This window comes from Pseudonaja textilis, chromosome 1 (genome assembly GCF_049901715.1).
Source record: "Pseudonaja textilis isolate UNSWEBS1 chromosome 1, rPseTex1.2, whole genome shotgun sequence".
Classification (NCBI taxonomy): Eukaryota; Metazoa; Chordata; class Lepidosauria; order Squamata; family Elapidae; genus Pseudonaja; species Pseudonaja textilis.
This window is the reverse complement of record NC_141990.1, coordinates 144,507,258-144,524,078: the sequence shown is the minus strand read 5'-3', so window position 1 is coordinate 144,524,078 and position 16,821 is coordinate 144,507,258. Positions and strand designations below refer to the sequence as shown.

At 35.8% G+C, this 16,821-nt stretch overlaps 1 protein-coding gene across 3 annotated transcripts in view; it reads left to right on the top strand.

Annotated features, from left to right (window-relative positions):
• RANBP17 (RAN binding protein 17) overlaps window positions 1-16,821 on the top strand; it is a 182,129-nt gene that overhangs the window by 98,982 nt on the left and 66,326 nt on the right. For 2 of the 3 annotated variants that reach the window (XM_026710357.2, XM_087918703.1), the window contains 4 exons: window positions 3,343-3,416; window positions 3,877-3,957; window positions 12,250-12,313; window positions 12,407-12,515. The exons of the other annotated variant lie outside the window; for it this stretch is intronic. In XM_026710357.2, the coding sequence (XP_026566142.1) occupies window positions 3,343-3,416; window positions 3,877-3,957; window positions 12,250-12,313; window positions 12,407-12,515 (328 nt within the window). The remainder of the gene's footprint in view (window positions 1-3,342; window positions 3,417-3,876; window positions 3,958-12,249; window positions 12,314-12,406; window positions 12,516-16,821) is intronic. 3 annotated transcript variants of the gene reach the window in all.

Genomic DNA, 16,821 nt, shown 5'->3' with positions numbered 1-16,821 from the left:
TTTCCGTCTCCTACACTCTTTGAATACCATTAGAAAAGCAAGATATTCTTTGCAATGAAGAAACAATATAAACAGGGTGTTCTCATTTCTGTGTTGCTAAAACGTTATGGCATTTCAGATATTAATTTGGGAATAATATAGTTAGATGCTGCTTGCTTCTCATCAAACTGTTTTATGAGGAGAGATGCAATTTGAATGGAAGTCATAATTGAACATTATCTTGATTTCAGCCAGTGCTTAAATATTATGCTAAGATTAGAAATTAACAGTCAGTTTTTTTTCAGACTACAGTTCCTATAAAGCAAATCAGTATGGTTGTGGATTATTGAGGTCATAATCTGAAACATCTGAAGGGCACCAGATTTCCAATCTCAGATGAAGCCATAAACCATAAGTGTTCAGTATGGATTATAAACAATACATTGGGCCATAGGTGCAATATGCATTTTGCATTACATATTAGTTGAGTTTTATGGGTATGTCTTTTACATATGCTTTGTTCCTAGTGCTGGCAAGTACTATGAAAATTACATCCCAAATCAGCAAGAATACAAAATCAAATGGAGATATCTGTTCAGAATAAGCTCCTGTTAGGTTCCATCGGGTTCCATATTGGAAGATTCTGAGATGAGTCAAGTGAGTCATCCCATGCTACATGGTAACTCAGGTGTACACCATTTCACCAACTCAGGTGTACACCATAGGTGTAAATGTTGTGTCTGGGGCAAAAAAACCCCTTTCTTTTATCTACCTGTCTTCTTTCTGAACCTGACCTACACATTTTGGAAATTTCAAACAAAGGAGAATCTCAGTTGAAGCATCTAGGTCTGGCTTACTAACTTATACTGATATACTGAGGCTAAATGGTCAGCTACAATGACCCACTCCAGCCAAACTATAGATATGGTTGATTTAGGCTGTCCGTGATCTGTAGCCTCGATTTAGTTCATGATGAAACCCCGGAATTTGAATACAAAGAGAAGAGAGTCAAATGCATTTCATTCAGTTATATTCCCAGCAGAAGACATATTCCCTAAAATTCAAGTATGACTTTGGAGGGCAGGAGGGAAGAAAAACAAGAGAAAGGGAAATTACTGTCAGGCCGTTTTGTGTCTCTGAGGTTAAATCATGTCCTATTCCTATTTTCCTGAGGGAACCCCATTATGGAATTCAGTGGCCATTATTTGTAAATGAGTATCCACTGCTCCTCTCAACTGGGGTTGAAGGTCCCTCCATTACCCGACTCGCCTTTTCCTGCCTCGGGAGCAGCCACCAACTTTAGGGTGGTAGAGTGTAAAATTAACAGACATGCTAATACAATTTGGCCGGCCAGCCTTTGCCTTTTTCAAAATAGATTAATTGGAATTTGTGTGGGTGTTCTCTGGTTTTATGATTTTATTTCAATAAAACATTTCAATAAAATCATATTGAAGTTATACATCCTTCAAGAACACTTTTTTTTTCCTACTGAGGATCACATCTGAGGTAGTTCTCCATGAGTTGCTATATTGAGAAGGGACATATTAAAAATATCAGGTAGGACAGCTTGCTTGCTTCCTTGTCACTTTGTGGTGGCCATGCCAACCCTATTTTGACCCACAAAACCAGTCTTCCTTTGGCTCTTAGATTTAATGTTTTTTATGGGATTAAGATCGAACTTAAGATCGATCCCAGAATTCCTCAGCCAGTTTGCTAAAGTTGACTACGAGTTGAGTATTTTAAATTTCTCGTTTTCCAGTACTTGCAGTCAGTATAAGAATTCTATAAGAATAAGAGTTGTAGTAGTCTAAATAGAATCTTCAGAGCCATAAAAAGTCCACCCCTACTTCAACTGAAGGAAGTAGGGGAAAAATAAACTTAATAAAGTTTATATGGTCATTTTCAACTATGCTAATTTAAGAAGCTTCTCTTTCCCAGAATATATTGATTAACTATGCTACCCATTCTGCTGCTTAAAATGAATTTGCCACCAGTGAAAACAAATCAGATTGTTGTTGTTTAATGAGCTTTTCAATTAACTTATTCAGTGGTTCAGATAAATAGGTTTAAGAGGTAATGATCCTGTTTAGCACTCAGGTTTAACTGTCAAATCGTAGCAGGCGAAGGACATCTCTAGGGATAAGGGTTGACACAGATCTTGATTGGATAATAGAAATCAAAGCTAAAGCATGGTAAAAAGGAGTAGCAGAAACCACAAGGATAACCGTGAATTAAAATAGTGTTCTCTTGTTTGACATTTCTACCAGTGTTTTAAACTCTATTTTTAATTTTAAATGATGGAAGCTTAAAATAAAGCATAACTCATCTTTCCTTTCCTTTCTCCCTTAAAGTTGCATGTAGAGGTATATGTTTTTATTTCAAGTCTGAGACAAATACATAGTCTTCCAGATGTTCTGTTGAACTATCTCTGAACAGTTGTCTTCTGGCAGAAACAAAACTGTGTTGTGATCCCCATTCATTCTGTGGGCTGAGATATCTTTGTCTAGACCAAGGGTCTCCAACGTTGACAACTTTAAGACTTGTGGATTTCAACTCCCAGAATTCCTCAGCCAGTTTGCTAAAGTTGACTACTAGTTGAATATTTTAAATTTGCAAAGATAGACACATTCTATCAATTTTAGGAAAGAACATAGAATATGGAAGGGGGGTTAACCTACTCTCCAAAACACCTGGAGGCAGAACAAAAAGCAATGGATGGAAACTAATCAAGGAGAGAAGCAACCTAGCACTAAGGAGGAATTTTCTGGCAGTTGAAACAATTTAATCAGTGGAAGGAATTGCCTCCAGAAGTTGTAAATGCTCCAACATTGGAAGATTTTAAGAAGAGATTGGACAACCATGTGTCTGAAAATGGTGTAGGGTTTCCTGCCTGAGCAGAGGGTTGGTCTAGAAGATCTCCAAGGTCCCTTCTAACTCTGTTATTCTGGAAGGAAGACAAGAAATTAGAGAGTCTGCAATTAATGTTTTACAAGAAGAAAAAATACAGTTCCATTCCATGAACACCCAAATTACAGCGTTAAAGCTGTACAGTGATAAATGGACATTTATTAGAGAACAGATCTCACTGAACTGCTTTGACCACACGTGTAGAAAATTAATTTACACCATATTTATGGTGGTTCTCGATCCTTTCCAATCTACTTATAATTAGAACCAGCTTTTTGTTAATGAAACATTAGTTTTATTTCCTAATGTAACATATTAGAGAATAAGAATTAGGAGCAGAGAATAAAGTACTGTTGGTCTGGAACTTCAGTCTTTAAATCCCAAGTAGAAATGAACAACTAAATATTTTAAAAGTCATAGCATGTTACTGAAATGCCACTTCTTTTTTTCTTTCAGGTTTATGCTCGAATGTCTGAAGTCTTGGGAATAACTGATGACAACCAAGTTTTAGAAACATTTATGTCAAAAATGTGAGTTTATGTCTGAGTTATTGTATACAGTTGTTTTTGTTGCTAGAGTTTATGATTTAAATCTTAAATTTAATGCAAGTCGATGTTAAATATTAATCTTTAAATTTTCAATTTCTGAATGCATTATGTAATCCATATTATCTCCCAGTCATCACTATCACTGTTAACAGTGTTCTGTTACTTCATTTGATTGAAAATATGCTATTTTTCATATTTTCCTTTTATATATAATTTTAAATTTTTCTTTAAACTTTCTTTTAAATATATTACAAAAGTAGAAAAAATATCTTTTTCTTCCAACTTAGTAATTGCATTAATAAAAACTATTTATGGTAAGCTTGACATTAAAAGAGCAGAAGCAAATTTTTGAAAAAGTATAGCAGCTTCCAGGGTTATTATGTATGCAATTGCTTGTGCCTACTCTGCTGAAGACTTCATTTTGTTCTTTTTAATATTTTAGTGTTACAAACCTTAAATACTGGGGGACAAGTGAGCCTGTGATTTCAAGAACGCTTCAGTTTTTAAATGATCTTTCTGTTGGATATCCTTTTAATTGTGTATTATACATGAGATCTGAAACTAGACAGTTAGAAAGGGAAATTGAATTTGAATTGAAATTTTGAAACAGTCTTAATGTACAGAGATGATTAACATTAGCCATTTAGTTAGCCTTTTTGATGGATAAAACATGTTTAAAATGTCTTTCTTGTATACAGGGTCTTCAACTTTTTAAGGAGCTATCAAACCTATTTTCCTGCTTTAATAGGTAAAGTCTGATAGCACTAAGTATTAGACTATAGTTAATTACTCACAATGGCTGGATGTAAACAGCATGTAAAGCAAAACCAATAAAATGCTCTGCGTTTATCACAGAGGTGAGTAACCTGTAACCCTCCACATATTGCTGAGCTTCAATTCCCAGCAGTTCCATTCAGTGATTACCAGTTGTAAAGGATGCTGGGAGCAGTAGTTCAGAATTATGTGAGAATACATCGGTTGCTCAACTTTAATATGCTGTGTGAATTAAGCTAGTCTCTTATTCATCTTTCATCCATCCATTTGTTCGTTCGTTCATTCATTTCTTTAAATGCCCACTCCAGCAGTCTCTGTGCAGCTTACAAAGTCTAATACTAAATTAAGACAATTTAAAAACATACACAAAACAAAATAGCCTGGACTAAAAACAGCCATTAAAATGGAATGCCACATCTCTTTCCCCAATACATTATACCCAGGCTTGGGACCAAAGCTAGATTTTAAGAATTTTTCAAAGACCCAGGAGACTGGAAACATTTGTATCTTCAGGGAGGTGCTGTTCTAAAGGGTGGGAGCTGGAACAGAGAAGCCGTAGTCCTACAAGATGGCAAATGTGAGGTTGGTGTCCTAAAAGGCAATAATTCTTGCCCTGTAATATGATCCACTTAACATTCCACTCTGAGTGAAATATTTAGAATGCACTCAATGCTGAAATTCTCTAAGACTTTACTCTAAGTAGTGAACATTCCCTGGGAATCAGTTTCATCAGAGCCACTGAGGAAATAACCATTTCCTGGGCATGATTTGTGAGACTGCTTTCCTGATTCTTGATCCATCCACTAAGAAACAGATTTCATTCACATGGAATGTGAACTTACCGTTAGATAAGCGCACTTCAGAATTTATAAATGGTCTCACTCCTCAGGAACTACAGTAGAAATATACCCTTCCTCTGAGCTATTATACTCGGAGCAATCTCAAAAAACCTCTCCTACCACTGTTGTGCAAACTTGAAGCTTCCTAGAAAGCAGGAAAAAAAGAACATTTTGCCTAACATTTGTGTCCCCTTTCCCAGAAACACAGACCAATATTCATTATTCCAAGACTCCCTGATGTCACTCTTTCTCTACAAAAAGATACAAGTTTCTTTGAATATCCCTCGCTGTTAATACGATAACTCTGCAGGTATTTCATACCTGAAGCATTTCATCTTGGTAAACAATACTTTTCTGCCTTACATGACTATTTCCACAGGTCTCGACCCAGGTTGAGCCATTAGCACTGTAGAAGTGGAATCCAAAGCACTCTGTTTCACAAAGCTTTTAATATTTTTTATTCTGTCCAGTTCCTTTTTTAATTATTGAGATAACATTTCATTTCATGCTTCTTAGTAGACTTTGTTTTTCAGCTGCTGTTCTTTCAGTTTTGTTCCCTTTGCTGCAAAATGTAATCTTCATTACAGTATAATTTTAATTATTTTTTGTATGCTACTTTATTATGTCCTTTAAAAAGGGAGTGATTTTTGTTTCTTTCAGGGAGTGGTGGACATCCACATTTATTTTACATGCAGCATACTAAAGATTGTTCTTAGTGCCAGGACAGTTTTTAAACTTTTATGTATTTTTATATAAAAATGAAAAATTTTATGTATTTAATAAGGTCATTTTATATTACAAATTAGTTTAATGATAAATGTTAGCAGTTTCTAGAGCTAAGTTCAGGTTTTCAAAGTTCATACTTCATTTGAGGGCTTATGTTATCATGCGTAAGCCATAAAGAGGGATTATTTTTAACATCTGTGCTACTTGGGTAGGAACTCAGAACATGTTAAAGCAAATACAGTTTTATTACTTTCAATATACATTTTCTGGGGGGGGGGGAAACTACTCACTTTTACCACATACATTCATACATACCAACCCTAGCTAGTCAGTAAGATTCAGTTGAGGTGGGACACTCAACGAGGTATTACACTTTCCACCCTGTTTTATAACTTCCAATGGTATCTGCACCATTTGGTATTTTTCCATTGGAGTGCAATTATACCAGTTTATATGGGAATTATCTTTTGTTTGCAAACCACCTCTTCATTCCTCATGTTATATAAGCTGAACACTTCCAAAACACACCCTTCTGAATCTTTTAGTTGAGTCTTACTTATTATATCATTCATACATGTCAGTTAAACTACAGGTAGTCTTCGACTTACAACAGTTCATTTAAAGTTACAACAGCACTGAAAAAAGTGACTTATGACCGTTTTTCACAATTACAACCCTTCCAGCATCTCCATGATCTTGTGATCAAAATTCAGCTGGTTCATATATATGACCATTGCTGTGTCCTGGGATCATGTGATCATCCTTTGTGACCTTCTGACGAGCAAAGTCAGTGGGGAAGCCAGATTCATTTAACAAACAGGTTACTAACATCAACTGCATTGATTCACTTAACAACACAATAAAGAGGAAGCAATAAAGGTTGTAAAATGGGGCAGAATCACTTAACGTCTCACTTAACCACAGAAATTTGGGTTTAATTGTGGTTGTAAGTTGAGGACCACCTGTAATGCACAGCACAAAATTATATAGCACTAACAATATATAGCTAAAACATAGCCTTATAGAAATATACAGGGATGATGAGTGGAAGACAAGAAGCAGATATAACAGGACACAAGCACAAGATCAGATTCAAGCCTGTTTTTGTAGTGATACAGATGATGAAGTGGAGCTCCTTTTCTGTCCTCATTGCATTTGCCAAGGTGCACTGTTCATAGTGACCAGGTCCTTCCTAGAGAAAGATGGATTGAAAACCCTAGGAAGTGTAAACTGTGACCATCCGTTATTCATTCGAGGTTGGAAGTTGAGTGGACAGGATATGATGATCGTGGACTAATCACTTGGGATGTTTGGAGCCTGGGCAGAAAGAAACAGACTCAGATTTGTTAATTCAGAAGCCTGCTGATTGTAAGGCAATACCAACTTTAGTTCTTCATGGGGTAGCATTTCCCCAAAAGAGCAATTCACATAATTTGGTGGGCCTCTGGGACTCAAGGTTTGTTGTGGAAGAGCAGGTAGCGGCTGTGACCAAAAGACCTTTTGATAAGCTTTGGCTGATATGTCTGTTGTGCCCTTGATATCTATTAGATTTCTTAATGGCATATGTCAGCATGGGCAATATTCTCTATGGAGGACTCATACCTCCAGATCCAGAACATGTGCAGTTCCAGAGCACAGATGTCCATAGTTCTCTTAACTCTTTCAGTTTTCAGTATTTTTCCCATTGATACCGTGGTAAGCGTAGCATATTTGTCCAGCCCAAACTCCATTGCAAGTAGATAGTGTTGAGCAGCAATTCCATGTCAGATGCTGTTTTTCCATACTGCTTCAGATGATCCATGTAAAGGAAGTGGGATAGCCTGGCAGATGTTCTTGATTTTTCATAGCCACAGCCTGACTTGTTCCGTATTCACACTACATTCAACTTGGTCTACCTTCTCTTGCAGTTTTACAGAATCGTCTTGTCAATTAAGAACTGATCTTTTGTTCCTCTGCTGTTTAGGTGGCTTCCTCTTTGCTCAGGTAGAAAGAGCTTCTTTTCAATTAGATCATGGGTATTCAACCTTTTGACTTGCCTGGGCCACGTTGAATGAAGAGGAAATATCTTGGGCCTTGTTTAAAATATATTATATTTGTATAAATCACATAATTAATGTTAAAAATTTATAACATTGTGCGGTGGCATTACTAGCTATCCATGGCCTCATGCGGGCCATGGGCCATGGGCGGGACATCCCTGAACTAGAACACATCAACTTTAAAGTTTTTGGTAAGTGGCCTGTAGTTGCCAGTAGGTCTTCTATTTTAGCCCCTTGCAATATGTTGTTATATAATTATTACTATTAAGATTATTCAAGGCTATAGTATTTTTGTTCTTTCTTTCATAACCCTTTTAGTTGACAGATAATTTTACTCAGTTATTTGATGTAATAAGCAGTATAAAAAGTTCTTAGGTTATATACAAAATCAGATTAGCTTTGCAAATTATTTCCTAAATTGGCTGCACGAAATGAACATTATTTTGAATAAATAAAATGTTCCCAACTAATAAATCACCCAAAATTACACATATTTTTTTTATCTTTTACCTGTTTTAAATGGATGCAACATGGTAAAGCTAACCTGTTTTTCATTTTGTTCTTGTGTGTTAGTATTAGTTAAGTTTAAAATTGTATTTCTTGGCAAATGAGAAAAGAATTCAGAAGTATTAAGACACCCACTTTTGTGCTAGAATTTAATATGCAACTTTTTATTGGAAAATAATCGTCCTTGTCTGGCAAAATCCACCATGCAATATTTCTGTTAGTAGACATAATGTAATAAAGGCAGGGAGGGCTATTTATCACAACAAATTTTGAGGATTTCAGGATTCTTTTTATTATTTTAATATATTTCTTTGGTATTAAATCAGAAAAATGATAAATTACACCTGTCGAGGTTGCTTTTCCTTTTTGCTGGAAAATGATGAACAACCCAATTTTGCTGGTCATTTTGGCTTTTACCAGTACATACTTTTTTCCTCTTAAAAATTTATTGGCTCAGCTTTTAAAGAATAATACTAAAGTACTTTTTATTTCTTACATATGAAGTGTTTATAAATACTTCTGGTATTGCAAACAGTGACCTTTATAACGTTGCATTAGTTTATCAGAACAACTCTGGCTGTAGTGTTCACTTAACACAAGCATGCTTCATTCTGATGGGGATTATGCCAGTGTGGTAGGTCGAAGATTAAGCTCCCATTAGGTATATACAATTTTGTGAGAAGCACTGGAAGTTTTGGGGACATCATATTCCATTGACTCATTTCAAAACACATAGTACATTAAATTGTGATTAATTTAAGAGACTAAAAAATAATTACATAGTTTATTTTTAAATGCCTTCTCATTGTTTAATTTATTCATATGTATATGTCCTTTCTGTAACAATTGCCATGTGTATCTTGAAATTGCTGCTTTTATTATGCATAAGGATTATTTATTGCAATGGGGGGTATGTAACACTTTAAAAATAATTTTAGAAAGGATAAAAGAGAGGAAAGGGGAGAAATTTTAAGCAACAAGAGGCAACAAATGATTTGTGTTGCTGTCTTCTTTTGTATTATTTTAACACTTTCCAAGCTTACATATTTAGAGATATATTAGTCCAATTTGATTTTAAGGCTCGGTTATTTGAATTATAAATCATTACGTCCCTTCTAGCTTGATCAGTCATGGAATAGCTTTGAATTCATTTACATAATGGAATGTGTTAGTGTTTCTTTTATGTTGGTGCAGCAGTGCTGGTTTCATGTATTCTCTTTTGTTTCTAATAATTAACTTATATAATATAATGTTTCCTGTAACTGGGTGTGCATACGTGTGTGTGTGTGTGTGTGCTGCTTTTGTCTGTTTTTGTGAAGTTACTGCATGCAAATGACTCTTACAATTTGGGGTTTCTACTTCCTCGTGTTTATATTGACTGAAACTTTTCTTTAGATTTAAGAAAAGTAGAGTTCTCAACCTGAAATGTTTGGGTTGGGTTGGTAATATTTGCCTTAATATTTAATAATTGAAAAAATCTGAAAAAAATTAAAATGAACATTTTAAAATCTTATCCGTTACCAAAAAGGAAGGCAGCTTACTTAAAACTTGGGTTTTTGAACAATGAACCATGCAGTTGTCTGAATCTGGTTTCCCCAATCTGGTGCCTTTCAGAAGGATTGAGACAACATTCCCAGAATTCTCAGTTTTATTTACAACTTATCTATTCCATCCAAAGAAGGTTGGTAATTTTTTACATTGATGTAATAAAGATACAAATTATGGCCATTTTCCAGTATTGATTTTAAGTGATGTTGATAACTATCATGAGTTTATGATCATGAAATCTAACCAGTCACTTTTGTTTAAACATGCTTATAACATGAATTATTGCCATTATGTAAATAGTATGAAAAATAAATTTCCAAATTTAAGGACAGACAAACTGTATGCAGGTGAAACCACAAAGATATGGTTGTATGCTTGAGAAAAGGGAAATATAGATATTTTCACTTTGATTTAAATAATTTCCAATTTGCCAATATTTTTTTTTAGTAAAGATCAATTTAGTGCTACAATTTCAATTCTATTCCTACATCCTGGATACTATAATGGTTGGTTCACAGATTGATGTAATTCAGGATTCAGTGTTATAAACCTACAAACTCCTCTGTTATCAGTAAAAAGAAATGCCTCCCCTCTTGTGCACCAAATAGTCATTACAAAACAAGTGAGAAAGCTCTGCCCTAAGGAGAATAGGACAGAAATAATTCAGTTGCTGAAATTCTTATAACCCTCTCCCTTCCATCTCAATACTTTTTTTTAAGGAAGCTTCTAAGAATCGTAGTTCAAAGCATTATAAGGCTGGAAGGAATGGAATGGAATAGTTGGAAGGGACCCTGGATCTTGATAGTCTTCTAGTCCAATTTTCCCAAGACAACAGTGCTTCTTCCATCTCAGACAAATGGTTATCCAATCTTTTCTTGAAAGTCTCCAACTATCGAACAGTCGCAACTCTGGGAGGAAAGCTGTTGCTAATTGTTCTCACTGTCAGGACATTTCTCTTAAGTTGTAGATTGGATCTCCCTCTGACTAGCTTCCATCAATCACTTCTTGTCCTAGCCTCAGGTGCTTTGGAGAATAAATCAATCCCCTCTGTCCTGTGACATTCCTTCAAGTATTGGAAGACAACTATCATGTCCCCCTTAAGGATTCTCTTCATTAGACTAAAGTTATTAGTTCCCTTAGATGTTTATCGTATGGTTTAGCCTCCGCATCCCTTATCACCTTTGTTGCTCTTCTTTGTGCTCTGTCTAGGGCAGGGATGTTAAACTCGATTTCATTGAGGGCCGCAGCAGGATTGTGTTTGACCTTGGGGGGCTGAGGTGGACATGGCCAGCTCAACGTCACTCATGTCAGGGGTACCTTTGGTGGCCCGAGCTCCGTTTTTGCTGGCAGAGGCACCGTAGGCCAGTCCTTCACTGTTTCCAGGGCAGCTCCACGGGTGAGATGTAAGCACTCCGTTTGACACCCCTGGTCTAGGGTCTCAGCATCTTTTTTTTGTATAGTGGTGACCAGAACTGGACACAATATTCCAAGGGTGGGTTTACTAGCATAATCTAGAGTAGCATTATCACTTCTTGTGATCTTGATGCTATCCCTTTGTTGATACAGCCTAGAACTGCATTGGGTTTTTGGCAGCTACAGCATACTGTTGGCTCATACTTAAGTGATGATACACCAGGGTGTGTAGATCCCTCTCACAACTATTACTATTGAGCTAGGTATTGCCTATTCTGTATCTGATTTATCCTGCGTAAGTTCAGAACCTTATTTTTCTCACCACTGAATTGCATCTTGTTGGATAATGTCCAATGCTCAGATCTGCCAAGATTCTTCGGAATCTTGAGTCTGTCTTCCAAAGTGTAAGCAATTCCCCCCAGTTTGGTGTCATCTGCAAATTTGATGAGCACTTGGACGAATTACATTGTCCAAAAATAATTTTTCAAAATAAGATTTTCAATTTTTAAGATTCTTAATGTATATAAGTTTGGATAATTAGTAATGGTTTTGAACTATTTCCTGGTAATGACACCAACTGTGGTAAAATTGATAAAGGCACCCTCAAATTGATTTTGATTGTTGGTGACTATAGGAAAGCTCAAATAGTTTATCTTTTTCAGCAATCCAGAAATGGATTTGTCTTCTGCAGGATGAATGTATATTTGCGTTTTAATTTTTAAAGGCCATGAAATATTACATCTATGCCATTTTCCCAATATTATACATTTCCCACTGGTTTTCTAAAAAAAAAAAGCAAGATTTTTTTTCACACGTGTACATGTGCACTCATCTATATGCAGCTATATACACAATACATATATCTATGTTGTTAACTCTTATTTCTTGTTGTCTGTAGTCAAAATTTTAAGTGATGTGTGTGGTATTAACAAATTAATTGGACTGTATAATTTCCTTAATGAGAAATACTTATATCCTTTTAAAAAAGCTTGTGAAAATAGATGCTGTGAAGTTCATGCTACAAAATCATACGGTAGGCCTTTTTAATTTGTTTTATTTATTTATTTTTAAATGCTAATTTTAAATCATGAATAAATTTATTTTGTTATCTGTTCTTTACTACCAGAGTAAACACTTTCCATTCTTGGGTGTCAATGATAATTATGGTTTGACCGATCTTAGATGCAGAACAATCTTCTATACTGCTCTTACACGTCTCCTCATGGTAGATTTAGGTAAGAACATGTTTTTTCTTCTTCTGATATTGCACAAATTTCTTTACAATGTTCTTAATAACTAACTCTTCTCATCAGTGCTATTTTTTTTCAGCCAAAACAAAGCCATGCTAGGTAATTCTGAAAATATTATGTTGAAATCTAGTAACTTAGATTGCATATAAAGAAGGGAAATTTTGTGGTTTCATAAATGATAAATTATTAAGTCCTAAAGCAAGTATCAAAATATTCAAGTGCATTTCCTTATTACAGTGTATCTGAATACATCCTTATTACACGTATCTCTTTATAACATACATGTACATTCTCTGTGTATGTTATTCAGAACCTTCTAGAGCTACATTTTGTATTTGCCACTCTCCATTCTCATCTCTTGGAAAAAGAAATGAAATTCTAGATAAACCCAATCTAACCATAAATCTTCATAGATATATATTTACCACTTTGGAAAATAATTTAATATCACGGTTATGGCTTTGACTTTAAATTCTTACTAAGAATTTAGTCCAGCATTGTAATCTATAATTAGATTCTTAGAATTTTTAAGGCTCCCCCAAAGTACCACAGCAGTTACACATTTGGAATCGTTCTCTTTAATCTGTGACTCCTTAATATATTTTAAGTGGACTCATAGTGTTATTTATTTATTCCCCTCCCCCCAAGTGGGCTAAAGATTATATGGATGTAAAAGCTGGATTTTTAAAGTAACCACAGTGTGGAAATAAGCATCTTCCTCTGTTGGGTAGTTAGTGTATCTCATATAAAATAAATAAATAGTAATATATCTGATCTTGGAGAAACGACATGTAGTTGAGTCATGCCTTCACTACCAAGCACTTTCCTAAACAGGAGGGTACAGGTAGTCTCCCACTTGTGAATTCTTTGGTGAAAAGCATTAAGACTGTTCAGTTTTGAATCTTGCAATGCACAATAGCCAAAAAAAACGTTGTAGCCCATCTGCAAATGTAAAGTATTGAAATAGTTGTTGATGATTAAAATCATGTTTTCCCTACTTTTAGCAGATTGTAAATGAGGTCTCACTACTGGCAAGCCAAATACCTTAATACTCTGGGTTGGGTATTCTAAACACAATTGTATAAAATGATTTAAAAGTGATCAAAATTACTCAGCGGCTGAGTTGAGGAAGTGAAAAATGTTTTATCATTGTAACTCTGATCCCTCCCTCTGATTTTCTCCTCCTGGTCATTTCAGTAGAATCTCACTCTACTTTGAACAGTCCTAGTCAACTTCCATGTGATTCTCTAGAACTAGCTCTGCAGGGAATACCATGTCACTCAATGAAGGGGTGTATCTAGAGTTTTTGACTCCATGTTAATTTTATCAGACATGATGGTGCCCCAAAAATTGGACTGTTTGTATCAAGAACTCCTGATAGTGCAGTGAAGCTGTGTGTTTGTTTTGCCTGGAGGACTCAGTTTCTCAGTTGGTTGCCACCATCTTCCTGCTCAGTGGAATGCTGTCAAAAATAACCATAGACAAAACTAATTGTATATAGATAATCTCCTGGTGACCATGTCAGTCTTGGTTTGCTCCCTGTCATCTGTCAAAATAATATATACCTCTCACAGGAAACTAAGATCTGTTTTTTTTTGAGGGCAAATATGATCCCTCATTATTCAGTCTAACAGTGTGGAACATTCCTATATAGTTCTTCCTGCATTCAAGCCCAGGAGAGACTTATAACTGCAAAATTAAAACAACGTGGCAATGAGCTAAACCTATTGTTGAAAATGATAGGTATTTTAAATATTTGCAACCAAAATCCAAATGACCACATCTACTGTTTCATATACTACTTGCTTTCTACTGCTAGGAAATATTTGACTTTTTGTCCTTAATGGTTTATCACCTTCTAATGGATGAGATATTGCATCCCATCTCCCACCTCCAGCAATTTAATTAAATGCTTCCTAAAAGGTTTGAACCTTTAACAGCTGTGTTAAAGTTAGCAAAGATATTCTACCAGTAGTGCTTTGGTAACATATTGAGTATCACTATGATTCCAGCTGTCTACCTTTTCATGTGACATTCATTATTAGGAGAGCAGATCCATTATGCCTTGAAAATTTGGCTAAACCTCTGGACTGTCATGTGTTTTAATCCATGCAGTGAGTACCGAAACCTTGGCTGTTCCTTACACAGAACCTTTTAGACACTTCTACCACTATGTATATGTGAATTACAGAGACCATGAATCGGAGGATCAGAGTATTTATTTGTGACTGATTTCCTGAATCAGTGAATTCAAGTATGACATACACTGAAATAGTATCTTGATCCAAATATGTAAAGAGAGATAAGAGTAGAACCTCTGGATGTTAACATTATGTTCCTGCTTGTTGCTTTTGAGGATAGCAGCTTGGTCATTTATGGTGTCATCATCTGTCCTGCAGGCTGTCTCATTTGTATCTATCCCATAATTCTAATGTGCGATTGAGATAAAACATTTATAGCCTTTGATGCCTTATTGGCAATGAAAAGATCAGAATGCAATATTGAAAGAAATCTATGTGGTATTGCCATTTCCAAAAAGCCTGGTGTATGTTTGGTTGTATGTATGTATGTACACACACACACACACACACACACACACACACAAAATGACGTATTCTCCTTAATATGACTTAAATCATCATCCAGCAATACCTGTCAGGATTTGTTTGTTCGTTTGCTACATTTTAGAACTGCTCATCTTTCTCTCGGAGGGACTCTGGGTGGTATACAATAAAATATTAAACATAAAAACATTATATAAAATGTAACATTTTTAAAAAGAGGCAAGAATGATTTTTAAAAACAATTAAAAGGTGAACGGACAGTTTTGAGGGCACTAATCAGCTCCACTGCTGTGTACTCCTTTGAGTTCCCCATGCGAGGTCGCAACGCCATGTTTTCACTCCTTTTCAGAAGGCCAGGAGAGTGGGGAACCTTCTTATTTCATTGGGGTGGGGTGGGGTGGGATGGGGGATATTCCACAAGGCAGGGGTAATGGCAGAGATATGACTCTTCTTCTGGATCTGGCCAGTTGCAACTCTTTAACTGACAAGGTTCACAGCATACCTTTCTTGCCTGACACAAACTTGTATCTATTCATCCTTTTGAGCAATGTTTGTCCTACACAATCATCTGTGCAGATTCGATAATAGGTTGCATGGGCAATTTTGGGCATCCAAATTTGTAACACTTTGCTCCATGAGATGCATTTGGATGCCAATTTGCTTCCAGGTTCATTTCAGGGTGTTGGTTATGACCTTTAAAGCCCTACATGGCATTGAGCCAGACTACTTATGGAACCATCTTCATTTCATTACATCAGCTCACCCCATTAGGCAAAGAATGCAGCCTCTACTTCTCTAATTTACTGGGTGGTTATTCAGCTCAACTGAGGATTTCTGGAAAATTCCATGGCTTGGTTCATCCTAGTAAGATTCACATGCCATCTCTGTTAGGATCCGAGAACTTTCTGAATCCTTATTTAATTTTCGCCTCTGACCCATCTGCAGCATTTTGATATGAATGTTGTTTTCAATGTGTTGCTTCATTAATTTGGTTGATTTTTGACAGCATATTTTTCACAAATTATATAGTATATAGTAATAACCCTATCCGTATTTGAGTAATTTCAGCTATGCCACATGTTAGGTAAACAAGTAAACAACTTACATAATTATGTGTGCAAGCCTAAATGTAGCCTGAAGTATTTCAATCCTCCCCATCCTTGTAGCCTAACAATAACCCATTGTGTGTGCATGGCATGTTGATTGTCATCTAGAATTGCATCAAAAATAAAATCCTGATATTGTCTTTTAGAAAAGACTCTATAGCAGGCCTACCATATCTAGACTCCAAAGATTCAGATAATCCCTGTCCCATGTTTAGGGAAAGGTTGTTAAAGAGTTTTTTGTGCAGTTACTCCTTTTTTAGCAACCACAATTGGGACTAGCTGCATGTGATTGTGATCGAAACAGCTGTGGTGGCACAATGGTTAGTATGCAGTACTGCACTGCTCACTCCAGGAATTTGATTCTGAATGGCTCAAGACTGACTCAGCCTTCCATCCTTCCGAGGTTGGTGAAATGAGGACCCAGATTGTTGGGGACTCTGTAAACCGCTTAGAGAGGTCTGTAAAGCACTCAAAAGTGGTATATAAGTCTAAGTGCTATTACTATTCTAACGTCACTTACCCTTCGATTATTAAATGAAGTGTTGCAGTCGATAAGCAAAGCATCTCATGTCTGCAACTTAAGATTTTACTTTTTCCTTCTCTCTGAGCTCTGCTTGTCAC